This window comes from Candoia aspera, chromosome 16 (genome assembly GCF_035149785.1).
Source record: "Candoia aspera isolate rCanAsp1 chromosome 16, rCanAsp1.hap2, whole genome shotgun sequence".
Taxonomy (NCBI): domain Eukaryota; kingdom Metazoa; phylum Chordata; class Lepidosauria; order Squamata; family Boidae; genus Candoia; species Candoia aspera.
Window position 1 is genome coordinate 10,340,070 of NC_086168.1, and position 11,803 is coordinate 10,351,872.

General features: G+C 49.4%; 1 protein-coding gene across 1 annotated transcript in view; it reads left to right on the forward strand.

Annotated features, from left to right (window-relative positions):
* Window positions 1-11,331, forward strand: part of EEIG1 (estrogen-induced osteoclastogenesis regulator 1) — a 31,372-nt gene extending 20,041 nt beyond the window's left edge. The window contains exons 4-11 of the mRNA XM_063316298.1: window positions 1,102-1,218; window positions 1,962-2,008; window positions 2,725-2,891; window positions 3,744-3,848; window positions 5,713-5,902; window positions 6,046-6,167; window positions 6,411-6,480; window positions 6,687-11,331. Coding sequence (XP_063172368.1) covers window positions 1,102-1,218; window positions 1,962-2,008; window positions 2,725-2,891; window positions 3,744-3,848; window positions 5,713-5,902; window positions 6,046-6,167; window positions 6,411-6,480; window positions 6,687-6,732 — 864 coding nt within the window. The 3' untranslated portion in view covers window positions 6,733-11,331. The remainder of the gene's footprint in view (window positions 1-1,101; window positions 1,219-1,961; window positions 2,009-2,724; window positions 2,892-3,743; window positions 3,849-5,712; window positions 5,903-6,045; window positions 6,168-6,410; window positions 6,481-6,686) is intronic.
* Window positions 11,332-11,803: the final 472 nt, after the last annotated feature.

Sequence of the window (11,803 nt, forward strand, 5' to 3'; positions counted from 1 at the left end):
CCGTAGGGAAGCTGCGACGGTTGTGTGAGGACCAGTCGTAAGTCGGTTTTTCCAGCACCGTCGTAAGTCCAAACCATCACTAAACAAATGGTTGTTAAGCGAGGACTGCCTGTATTGCTGAGGAAGTTGTACCAAAAATTATATCTAAACCTCCTTTGTCAGAAGAATTAATCATCTTCTTGCAACTTTGGGATGTCTTGCTCTTGGGAATCCAGAAGAGTCCACCATCATGTCTTAGCCAAGAAGAGGTCACCCCTGGTGGTCAGACCAGCCTAGAAAACCCTTCTTGAAAAGCCACAAGTTGGGGTGGCTGGCTTTCATACCACGTTTCTTCATTGATCTGATGTTCAAGTGATGGACCAGGAGCTCCACGGCCAGAAGGAATGGCTGTGTCTAGGATAAAAGCTAAATTTGATTTTATTTCATTTGCATTGGAAATGAATCAAAAGCATTTAACGTAATCCCTTTCCAGTTGCACATTTCCTCATTTTCATTGTCTGTCACCTTCCAGAGGACAATTTGACAACTTAAGGAGATCCTGGGGGACATTTCAGACAGTCTTGGACTGTCGAGTTGTCCTCCTGTAGCCTAGGAGCATTGGTATATGAAGATACCATACATTTTAGCTTTCCTTGTAGCACAGCCGGAAGGCAGCTGCTGACTTAAATCCCCCCCCCCTTTTTTTAAATGTGCCTGAAGGTGCCACCCCTTCAACCTTGTCCCATAAGAAGAGCAGACTGCCTTCGTCTCCAACCCTAACCCTTCATCTCTCGCTGTGCCGGCTGTGTGCATTCTGGGACGAGCTGAGGACAAAGAGCGCCTTATTATATTTGTGTATGCGTGCATGGGAGTGAGCGTTTTCCACATCACTGACCTGGCATGTTCTGTGTCCTTGGTTATGCAATCTCTCTGGGCGGGTTAACGCTCTCCTTGCCAGAACGATAATCCCGTTCCTTCCCCCGTTTGGTAAGGTTTTCCCCAAAAGGTCAAGGTTAGGCAGGTGAAATTGTCCGTCCTGGAGCAGAAAAGAGATTGCCAGCTTTGGCTTCCCGACTCGCTTGGGGCTCGCTCATCCTGCTAATAAATCTCTTGGTTTCGCAGCTGGGCTTCACCGACCTGAATTTGGCCGAATTTGCAGGCTCCGGCCTCGCAATCCGATGCTGTTTGTTGGAAGGATATGACACCAAGAACACCAGGCAGGACAATTCCATCTTGAAAGTAAGTCGGGGGGGGGCAGTCCTGTGGACCTCAGGATGGACAAAAACATGGGGGCTGATGGTCAGTGTGGAAGTTGGGAGACGTGCTAGAGATGCCTTCACAACATGGCCGGGATGGGATGGGATGGGATGGGATGGAATGGGTGGTGGGCTAATAACGAAGGATAAGATGCCAACTTGCTTGTCCCAGCCAAGGGGGCATGTTTCTAAGGTAAGCTGCAGGTTGGCCCCGCCAGGCTGCGTGGCTGACATCGTGCCCAGGTGTCTGAGATGCGAGAGGCTTTGCTGCGTGCCAGCTTCTGGTTTAATTCGCAATGGACTGGTTGGCTGCAGAAATTGGCTGTCATCTTAATCAAGGGGACTGGTAGAATTTCAAGTTAAATGTGTGAATTGGAAAGATTCTTTGCTCCCCCGCTCAAGGGGACGTCTTGCCACGTTATACATCCTCGGCTGTCACTCTGCTGACAGTGAGGAGCTTTGGGGCAGAAAGCCAGACATCGGGAAGAAGGGTGTGGTAAAATTGCACGCACACACACACACACACACACACACACACACACACACAGGTAATTGCTTGGTCAGAGACTGTCCAACCCGTAAAATGTCTCAAGCTAGGAGAGGAGATCTGCTGGCAACTGATCTTTCTACACAGCCCCCCGTGTTTTTATTTATTTATTTTGTGTGCTTTTTTGCCTCTTGATTTCCATGAATTTTCTTTTTCCCCTCTGTGCTCATTTCCTGCAGGTGATGATTGGCATGTCCCTCTTATCCGGAGACCCTTGTTTCAAAACGTGAGTCATCTGGGAAGCTTAGAGGAGGGGTGGGGAGGTTTGAAGACCAGGATATCTCAGTAGCTGTTGATGCCCCTCCTGAAATGTCTAGCTGCTGGCACCTGCCAGCCCCTGGACTGCGGTCATTGGCGAGGAGAAAAACAGTAGAGCCTTTTTTTTAATGGTTGAGCAGGTGCCTGGTTGCTGACTGTACAAGGATGTGTTTGCTGATTAGTGAGCAGCAGCTCAGACATGCTTAGCAAGGGTGGGGCGTGCTGTGGGCAAAGGGCGGTGGCAGTACCCTGCTGGTAATTAAGCAGCAGTTGAGGAAGGAACCTGTTGCGTGCGTGTTTTCTGATTTGCAAGACCAAAGTGGGGAGAAGAAAAGGGGAAACGCCAGCACCTTTCAAGGTTGACAAATCAGTTCAGGATTCTGGGTCCCGCAGCGTGCGTGTTCCCTCCTTTTCCCAAGATTTCTGATTTTTGACGCATTTTCCACCCTCTGCCCAAGATTGCTGCTATGGTTGGTTATATTGCCCGCTCCCCTTACTTGGTATTGCAGGAGTTCTGCCCTCGTGGTTCAAATTTGGAGCTTCCCCAAAGGGCCATCCTTTTCCACCTTCTGTTGTTTACCCAGCCTTTTTACTTGACTCGTTCTTTTGTTGTCGAGGAAGACGGCAACGTCGATCGCCCCAGCTTTGTTCTTTCATATAAAGGCACGTTCTGGCTTTTTGCAGCCCGCCCTCCACAGCCAAATCCATCGCCATCCCAGGGCAAGACTCCACCCTTCAGCTCACCTGCAAAGGGGAGGGCACCAGCAAGACGGTGCCCCCCAGCGCCAACGCGGCGTCTTCGGTCGGTTCCGTCCGTCAGAACAAGCCCAGGGCCACCATCCTTGGATCAGGTACGGGCAACGCACTTTCCCTGCCGTGCGTCCATTTGGGGGAAAAGGTTCAGTTGTGAACGGGATTGAGGCACTCACATTGCCTCCCCCCCATGCAAAAACAGGGCCTACGTTTTGAGCCCCCCCCCCCAAAAAAAAACAACAGATCATTTTTGGCATCCCTCCTCATGAGAATCCTCTTCTGAGGCAGTGGCTGAGTTCATACCAAGCACCGAGCCCTCGTGGTTTTTCGCTACGGTCTGTCTGTCAAATAAGCCACAGTTTGCCCAACATGGTAAGCCAACAGCAGACTAGATGGCTGATGACTCAGGAGGACATGAGAACCTAGACAGTGTACTGAGGTCAATTATTTCAGAATTGGCCCTTTCGGGAACTGGCAGCCTTTTCCTGCAAGCCACGGGGATTTTTCTCGTGGTGAAAATGCGCTTGGCTCTCCGGCAACAGCAGAAACCACATTTTGATGGCATGACTTCCTTGTTTCACTCGATGGGATGAGATGCTAAACGGGTCAGTTGAGCTGGGTTCTGACCAACACGTTCAGTATTAATTTCCCATATTTCTTTTCTAAGTCCTCATCCCTAAAACCCAGTAGGAATCATTCTGGTTGCGTCATCGTATTACTCTGCAGCACCTTCTGCACCATTGTGTGGATTCGGACCCCAATTTTTCTTTTCTTTTTTGCTTTTTCACAAGTCCACCAGACATGGTTAAAAAGCCCCCTCTTCCTTTTCACGCTTCAACACTGGTTTGGTTGTTCCTGTATACCTGTCAGACAATTTAGCCTCCTTGTTTCACTTGGTGGGAAAAGATGGTAAACGGGGCAGCTGAATTCTGGCTTTTTTTTCCCCCCAGGCGTTCTGGAAGAGCCGGACCAGAACTTGTCGAGCCCGGAAGAAGTATTCCATTCGGGACATTCACGGAATTCGAGTTATGCCAGCCAGCAGTCTAAAATCTCTGGTCAGTGCTCATCCCAGGACAGACCTGGGCTTTCCTTCAGCTGCAGCGTGAGCAGGTCTTGCTCCCCCGTCCAGCAAGGATCAAACAAGGCAGTGCGTGGGATTCACGTTGGATATTCATGAGTATTGATACTCCTGTTGGATATTGATCCCTTCCGACTTAAAAAGCCACATGGGGGTCCGGGTGGGACTTTTCACTTGCCTGCCACACCAACACACACACACACACGCTGGCTAGGCTGCTGCACAACTCCACTTCTCCCTGGCTTGAGGTGACATTCTTGATGCCAACATTGTTTTATCTAACCGTGTCACTCTTCGACCCAGTGGAGTTATGTATAATCTCTCCTGCTTCGAGGCTGTGCAGGCCGTGAGAAGTACGCGAGAGATACGGGTTAATATTAACCATACCGTATTATGCAAGTCAGGGGAGGCAGAGGCTGGGTGTAGGAGTGTTTGCACTCTACATGTAACACTATGCACCCTACTCTTACAATTCCAGTTAGAAGCTCTTTTACTGCAAGTAGTCCTCGCTTAACAACCATTCGTGACGGTTCGGACTTATGACAGTACTGGAAAAAACCAACTTACAGGTGGTCCTCATGCTTATGACCATCTCAGCTTCCCGGGGTCAGGTGATCATGATTTGGGCACTTGGCAACCGGTTCACATTTATGATTGTCGCAGCCTCCTGTGGTCATGTGATCGCCATTTTCAACCTTCCTGGCTGGCTTCTTGCAAGCAAAATCAACAGGGAACCACGTGATTTGCTTAACGACCACGTGGTTCGTTTAATGCCCCGGTGATTCGCTTAACGACCATCTCAAAAAAGGTTGCAAAATCGGGTTGGATTTGCTTAATGACTGCTTAGCAACCGAAATTCTGGTTCCAATTGTGGTCATTAAGGGAGGATTACCTGTACACCCTAGTAGGAATGAAAGAATCTGTTTCTCTTAGCCCTGCTTCAGATTGTCTTTCCAGCACCATCGTGCACCGTTTGCAGCCTATTAAGTAAACGTTCAGGCCGAAGTGTCAGGATAAAATCTCTTCTCTGTGGCCTGCCAAGAACGTGCTAGAAAAGGGATTTAAAAGGTTTCAGAGAAGTGGGCCGTTGGCAGTACCCGGTACTTTGGAAGACTGAGGTGTTTTGGAGAACTCTTCCTGATTTTATGATGCAATCTTTATTTTTTATGGTTTTTACCTTGCTCTGCTATGCAGTTAGGTGGGGGGCATATGTCTCTCTTCCATGGATGTTGAAAAGGCAAGCTTTTATTCCTAGTTTTTGTTTCAGATTGTATTTTTTTAACGTTTCTACTTGGGAGTCGTTGGGCGGCATACAAGTTTAATAACAATTTTTTAAAATGATATTTTTCTATCCTAGCTAAGCTAGGGAGAAGCGTGGGGTTTTTTGTTTCTGATTGTACTTCTTTTTTTTTTTAACATTCGTACTTGGGGGTCGTCGGGCGTCAGGCGGCGTGCAAGTTTAATAGGATAAAAAAATGTTATATTTTTATAGCTAAGCCAGTGTTTTTTGTTTTTTTTTTTAAAAACAGGGTGGCAAGGTTTAATAAATAAATACGCAATACTTCTGTAAATTTGGGAAAGTCACAGCCCAAGGCATCGTGATGGGGTTGCCGTTAAAGGTGGGGGTGGCTAAATTCATGCAGGACGGGTGTATCAGACCCTGTCAGTCCTGAAGACCAGGGGCCAGCTCTCGGCTGGACGTAGCGGGTTTTCGAGTCCCAGGTACAGGGGAAGAGCGTAGAAGGGGTAGGTCTCAGGTGCCTCTGGTGGGCTGCTGGCAGGAACAGGATGCTGGATTCGGGGGGTCCCTGGCCTGACCAGCAAGGTCGTTCCGTGTGCAGGATACAGCATGGAGCATTCCAGATCCTCCAGCCTGTCGGACTTGACCCACCGCCGGAACACCTCCACCAGCAGCAGCGCCTCGGGGGGTCTCAGCATGACGGTGGAATACCCGGAGGGCGAACGGGAGCACCGGTCGGAGAAGCCCCCACGCCCCCCCAGGCCAAACCTGTTGCCGGACAGATCTTCCCGGTAGGTGTCCGTCCAAACCTACTGGGCTGGAGCCCGAGGTAGAAAGCATGGTCTGGGGAAAGTGGGTGTCAGTTCCACCCGATAAATGCAGCATGCAGTATTTTCCCCCCAGGGCGTTTCTATTTTCACGTCTTTCCCTGCAGAAGGAAAAAGGATTCCGTGGAAAGCCACCCCACCTGGGTGGACGACACCCGGATCGACGCAGTTGACATCGTGGAGAAGATCATGCAGAGCCAGGACTTCACGGACGTCAGCAACACTGAAGGTGGGGCGTCCTGCCTCCCAGAGAGACTTGTGCGGCCTTCCAGCATCATGGCTGGCTTTGCGGGTCTGCCGTTCGCAACCTGGTGCCTGCGCTGAACTTCACCTCCCAGAGTTCCTAGGCCCTGGCTGGGGGATTCTGGGAATGAGAGTCCAAGACCTCTGGCAGGCATCCATTTGCGAAGGGCTGAAAAAAGTGCCTCCTGTAGATCTCGGTGTCTCAGTCCTGTTCGTTTTTGTCTTCCAGATAGCAATCTCAGGCTGTTTGTGAGCAGAGATGGCACGACAACGCTAAGTGGGATTCAGCTAGCAAACAGGTACAAACAGGAGCAGGTGCTTTTGAAAGACTGGGCTTCAGCCTCGTTCCCAGGAGGAATGCAGGATTTTCTAAGCGTGCCTTTGTACCCTTGGAGCCCCAAACCACGTAGTGGAAAGCTTTTTCTCTTGTTTTTTAAAACAGCACATTCTACCGACACTTCTGGGCCTGTGCCTAATGCCTTTCTTCTCCCTTTCTCTCACACAGAGTCTCCTCTGGAGTTTACGAGCCAGTGGTAATCGAAACCCATTAAATGTGAACAAGATGGGGTACACCTGCTGGAAACCCGTCTCTGCAGTTTGGGTGTGGCTTTTCCTCCACACCCCTCCTTCCTTCCTTCCTTCCTCCCTCCCTCCCTTCCTCCCTTCCTCCCTCCCTCCCTCACTGCACATAACATTCCGGGCAGGACTCCCAAATTCCCCGACTTAAGCACTCCTCATCTGCCCAGAGGTACTCTGAAACAGGCACTTTATGTGGGATCTGGGAAGATGCGCGGATCCTATTTGGAAGGATGCGACCCACCATCCTGCCACTCGCAAGGGCCCCCTTGGAGGGAGAGCAACTCAGGACTCTCGTTCAGAGCATCGTGGCTCGGTAAGCGTGGTTCGACCAGGCCTTCCTCCTTCCACCGCCGAGTTGCACCGCTGTGAATGCTCCTTTCTCGCTCTCCTGCCCAGGAAAGGCTCAATGTGGGAAGGGAAGAACCGCTGCAAATCGTACGCAGAAGCGCGACGGCCACAGGGACTCGGTTGCCAAAGCGCCTGGCTCATCCGCAGCTCCTCTCTTGCAGGCCACAAGAAATTATCGCTCTCTGATAACCAAGGAACGAAGGCCCCTCGCTATGTCACTAGCTTCCCTTTGAACTGAAAGTCCCCCCAAGCTCTGTCTTTCATAGGAAACGGCTTGTCTCTTTTCGGTCCCCTCGGAAAGTCTGTTTCAAGCATCCGTAAGCCACAGACACAGGCGGTTTTGCAGACGCTGAGCGCCAGTCAAGGTTCCGGTTCAACGTCCCCCTTCTCCTGCAGGACAAGGAAGGGGGCTGACCTCGGCCAGCTGCCATTCAAGGGGACGCTTGAAGAACCCCAAACAAGCCCAGGAAGAAGCGTTGGAATGCCGGTTTTCAGTGGTGGGAACTGCGGCTGACTTTTTCATATTTTTAAAAAAACGGTTATTTCGGGCAACACACGGTCCCTGCTGCCAGGTGATGGGGGGAGAGCCCCAAGCTATTTGGGGCTCTGCCTTTGCGTGGAGATGCAGTAGAAAAATACTCCACGTTAGCCCCGGCATCATGGCCTTCTCGATGCAAAACACACTGGGTGAGAATTCTGTTGCTTTGGGACAGGAGCACTCCTGCATTGAGAAGGTGCCAGGGCCTCCTGTCCCGCTGTCCAAGCCACGGTGGAGAGGTCTGGATTCCAGCCCACCCAAGATGTCTCCAGTCACTTGCTTTCCCACGGAGCACATGGCGTCCGAGCTGAATCGAGGTCCATAAGCAGTGAAACGAGGAGGGTGGAATTCTGAGGTCATCGGTCAACTGTATGTCTTCAGCTAGGTTCTACCCGCTTTGCAGGGTGCGGGTGGGGGGAAATTCCTGGGATTGTCCTTCAGTTGGATCGATGCTTCCTTGCCCTCTCCACCCAAATACTGAGATTTGGGTAGGAAGAAAGGTAGTTGTACAGGAACAGTGAAGCTGTGAGCTGGATTTCCCCATCTTGCATCCTAATTTATTTCTTCTGGCAGCTAGATCTGGAAGCCTGGAGCAAAGGGCCGTTCCTGTGCAGTTTCATCCTACGCATTGGCTCCTCCCGCCCTTCACTTGTTGCTTTTTTGGGTGCGGCAGGGAGGACTCAGCTTTTCCCCATTGCAAGGCAGTAGCTAAGAGCCCTGCTGTCCTTAAACAGTGTTTGGCCTTGGTGCATGCATCAGTACGAGCCCGCGCGCACACGCATTTGACATGGTTCTGCAAAGTGAGAGGGGCTGGCCTGGGGCTGCCACCTCCCCCAGACTCCCTTTAGATAGCAACTGTGCTCCGAAGCGAGAGAGCACAAATGGAATTTAAGAGCAGGATCAGGCATTGGGGAGTGGGGCACCTGAGCATCTCTTCCAGGCCAGGCCTGTGGTTCCTTGAGTGGTAGCAAGGCGGTCAGCGGGTGAGGGCTTGCCAAAAGTTGGGTCCCCCCCCACCATTCGCCAGAACATTCCCATCTCAGCTGAGCTAGCCAAAGGTTGTGTGAGCTGAACTCCAACCCAGCTGGAAGGCACCGTGTTGGGCAGGCCAGAGAGCTGCAGTCTCTCCCTGAACACCAGAGATCCTCACCCTGATCTTCATGGCATGTATGGAATAAGGAGAAACTGGGGATGGTTAGAATCTCCAGGACAGACCTGGAGAAATCCATTGGGAAGTTAGTGGCCATCTGAAACCCTTGCACCACCATGACAGAAGATGCCCTCTAGCAAGCAGGGCCCTTTCAAGTGTGGCAACCACGGTCCTCATGCCTGTTTGCTAAGAAGGGCCTGGTGAATTGGAAAAAACTAACTCTTCCTAACCCTAACTGGAGATATGTTGGTTGGTCTCAGTGGCTGGTCCCACCTTGATCGGGTGAGGCGATAAAGCTTGATTTTTTTTTTCCTCATTGGCTAATTCTGCTGTTTAAGACATTGGTCACACGTGGCAAAGCACTATCTGGGATAATTAACTTAAGAGATGCCATTTGGAGAATGGTTGGTTTTAAAATTGACATTCTTACACCACCACTGTTTCCCTCCCCCCTGCCCTTTTGATTTTGAAATGTATTGATTTTTTGTTTATCGACCCAGCAGGCTGGTGTGTGTGTGTGTGCTGCGAATTTTGGAGGGGGGGTTGAAATCACTGTTTCATTGCTATGTTATCTGTTGGGCTGTGGTGGTTGGGTGCTTCTTGTTTTAATGATTATGTCTAACTTGAGCAGGGAGGGCGAGAGGAACCCAGGTCTTGATTTCTCTCATTGCTTGCACGCTGCATTCCTTCACCCACCCAGCGTGGATCAGATAGCCTTTGATTCGGTGAAATGTCAGATGGTGCTGATGCCCGAGCTGTGATCGTGGCCGGGAGGGAGCAGAACTGGATTCTGCTCTCCTTCCACACACGGTGCCAAATTCGGAGGCTTGATGGTTCTGCAGCAGAAAACTTTTTGGCGTTTCGATAAAAGGTTTCTGGAGATGGGGTTGAACTGTTCCTGGAGCGTGGGCACCCTTCAGCTGTAAGAGCCCTCCCCATTTTGCCAAGGTGGTGATGAGACCACGATGGTGGTGATCATTTCGGGTCAGCGACCGGATGAAAAACTTTGCAAAGCTGGCGTGGACAAGAAGTCCTTCCGGTGTGGTGCAGAATGGCACGCTTTTCAGTTCCCCCAATGCCCCCCTCCAGTCTCTCCAGAGAATTTATTTCCTATTCCTTTGGTTAACACGAAGTTTCTTTTCTTTTTTAAAGTAGCTTGTCTGCAGTGACACGCTCCCAAATGGCTTCCTTTTTTTCCCCCTTCCTTTTAATTATGCTTCATTCTGCAGTTAATCTTCCCCTTTGGAAAAAAATTTAAAAAGAAAAAAAAACTTGATGGATGCAGCTGGACTGCACCCGTGTTGTGAACCTCTGGAAGGTTGCTCACCCCCCACCATCCCGACCCACCAGGTACAGATCAAGATGCCCCTCCTGGAGAGGGGACGCAATGGGGAGCAGATCTCTCCTTTGCACGATCTCAGGAGCTGCTAGAAGAACATTTCATCTTCCTGCTCTATCTGCCACCCTCAAGGTTGGCTATTATTGTTTCTTAAGCCCTGTAGACGGGGCTGGTCTCTTAGAGGCACAATCCCCAACCTCTAGAACTGGTAGCAAAATTTTGTGGCTGTCCAGTTCTTCCCTATCCAAATACCTTATTCCCCCCTCTAGCCAACTTCAAAGCTGTAACCCAGTTTCTCAGCCTTGGCCACTTTAAGATGTGTGGACTTCAGCTCCCAGAATTCCCCAGCCAGCCATGTGATGTTAGCCAGCCCATGCTGGCTGGGGAATGCTGGGAGTTGAAGTCCACACATCTTTAAAGTGGTCAAGGCTGAGGAACTCAGCTCTAACCTTACGTCTTCCCTGCCCTACTTCCGAGGACAAAGATCCTTCCCCTTCACTCCTCCCAAAATAAACTTGGAATGTAAAAGAATAAGCTCTGATTCTTGACCTTACTTTAAGAAGTAACGTTTCCTAGTTTTTCGTTGCTTTTTAAGCCCATATTTTTCAGGGGGTTGAAAAAAGAAATTGCATTTATTTTCTTGGAAAGTGAATGAAAAGAGATTCAAAAGGCACGCTCGATTTATATTCAGATATTTCTATAGCAGGAAAGATATTTTTGGAAGGGAGAAAGCAGAAGAAAAAAATAAACAGGACTATGCAAAATTTAAGATAAAGAATTGCCAGAAGAGATAGTTTTAATGTGTTCTGAACTTTGAAATCTAAAAGCGGATTAAAGCTGAAATGTGCTGCCATCCATAAAAGCATTTATAGAAAAGATAACTAGGGTTTATTTTTCCCCATCCCACCCCTGCTGCTCCATTTTCAGATATATTTTTTGAAAAGTTTTGGGCCTGGAGAAGAATCAGTTTTAGGTCTGCATATTCCCCCACCCAGTTTTAACTTGATCTTCTAGTATTTATCATTTTTGTATTGAATGCTGTGCTGTCTCAACCAGTCTTGTTTGTATTTTCTGTTAGCTGGTTCCTGATGTAGAGAAGCCACAGTTATTAAAGAAAAAAAAAAATCACTATAAAATCAAATGTCATAATGGTTTGGGGGCAAAAAAATAAAGGTTGGGTTTCCTTTGGTACATCATGTTGAGCGTCTGTGCTGTTTTTTTCAGTGGGGGCCATTTCTCACTGCCAAAATCTTTACATGCACAAAGTTGCTCTTGACTCCTGGAGATTATGCGAATGCAACCTACAACCAGGTTTTCTTGAAGATAAAGTGGTCTGCCATTGCTGTCTTCCAGTATGTTTTGTTTCCATCCTATCGTGGCCTCTCCTGGTGGTGTCCCATCCAAGAATTGATCACATCTACCTCCACAGTACATTCAGACATTTCTTCATTTGTTTTGGCTAATTGACTTGGATAATACCTCCGTTCTTAGCCAAAAAGTTTCACAGGCCCATTTACTCAAACAACAGTCAGGTTCTGACTTTACACTTACAAAGGTGTAGCAGGTGAGGAAGTGGGGTGGGGAGGGAAGAGGAAACTTCAGTTGCAGATCTGCCCACTACTAGGTTAGGAAAGGCTGTCCACACCTCTTCTGAGAATTGCAGGCAAA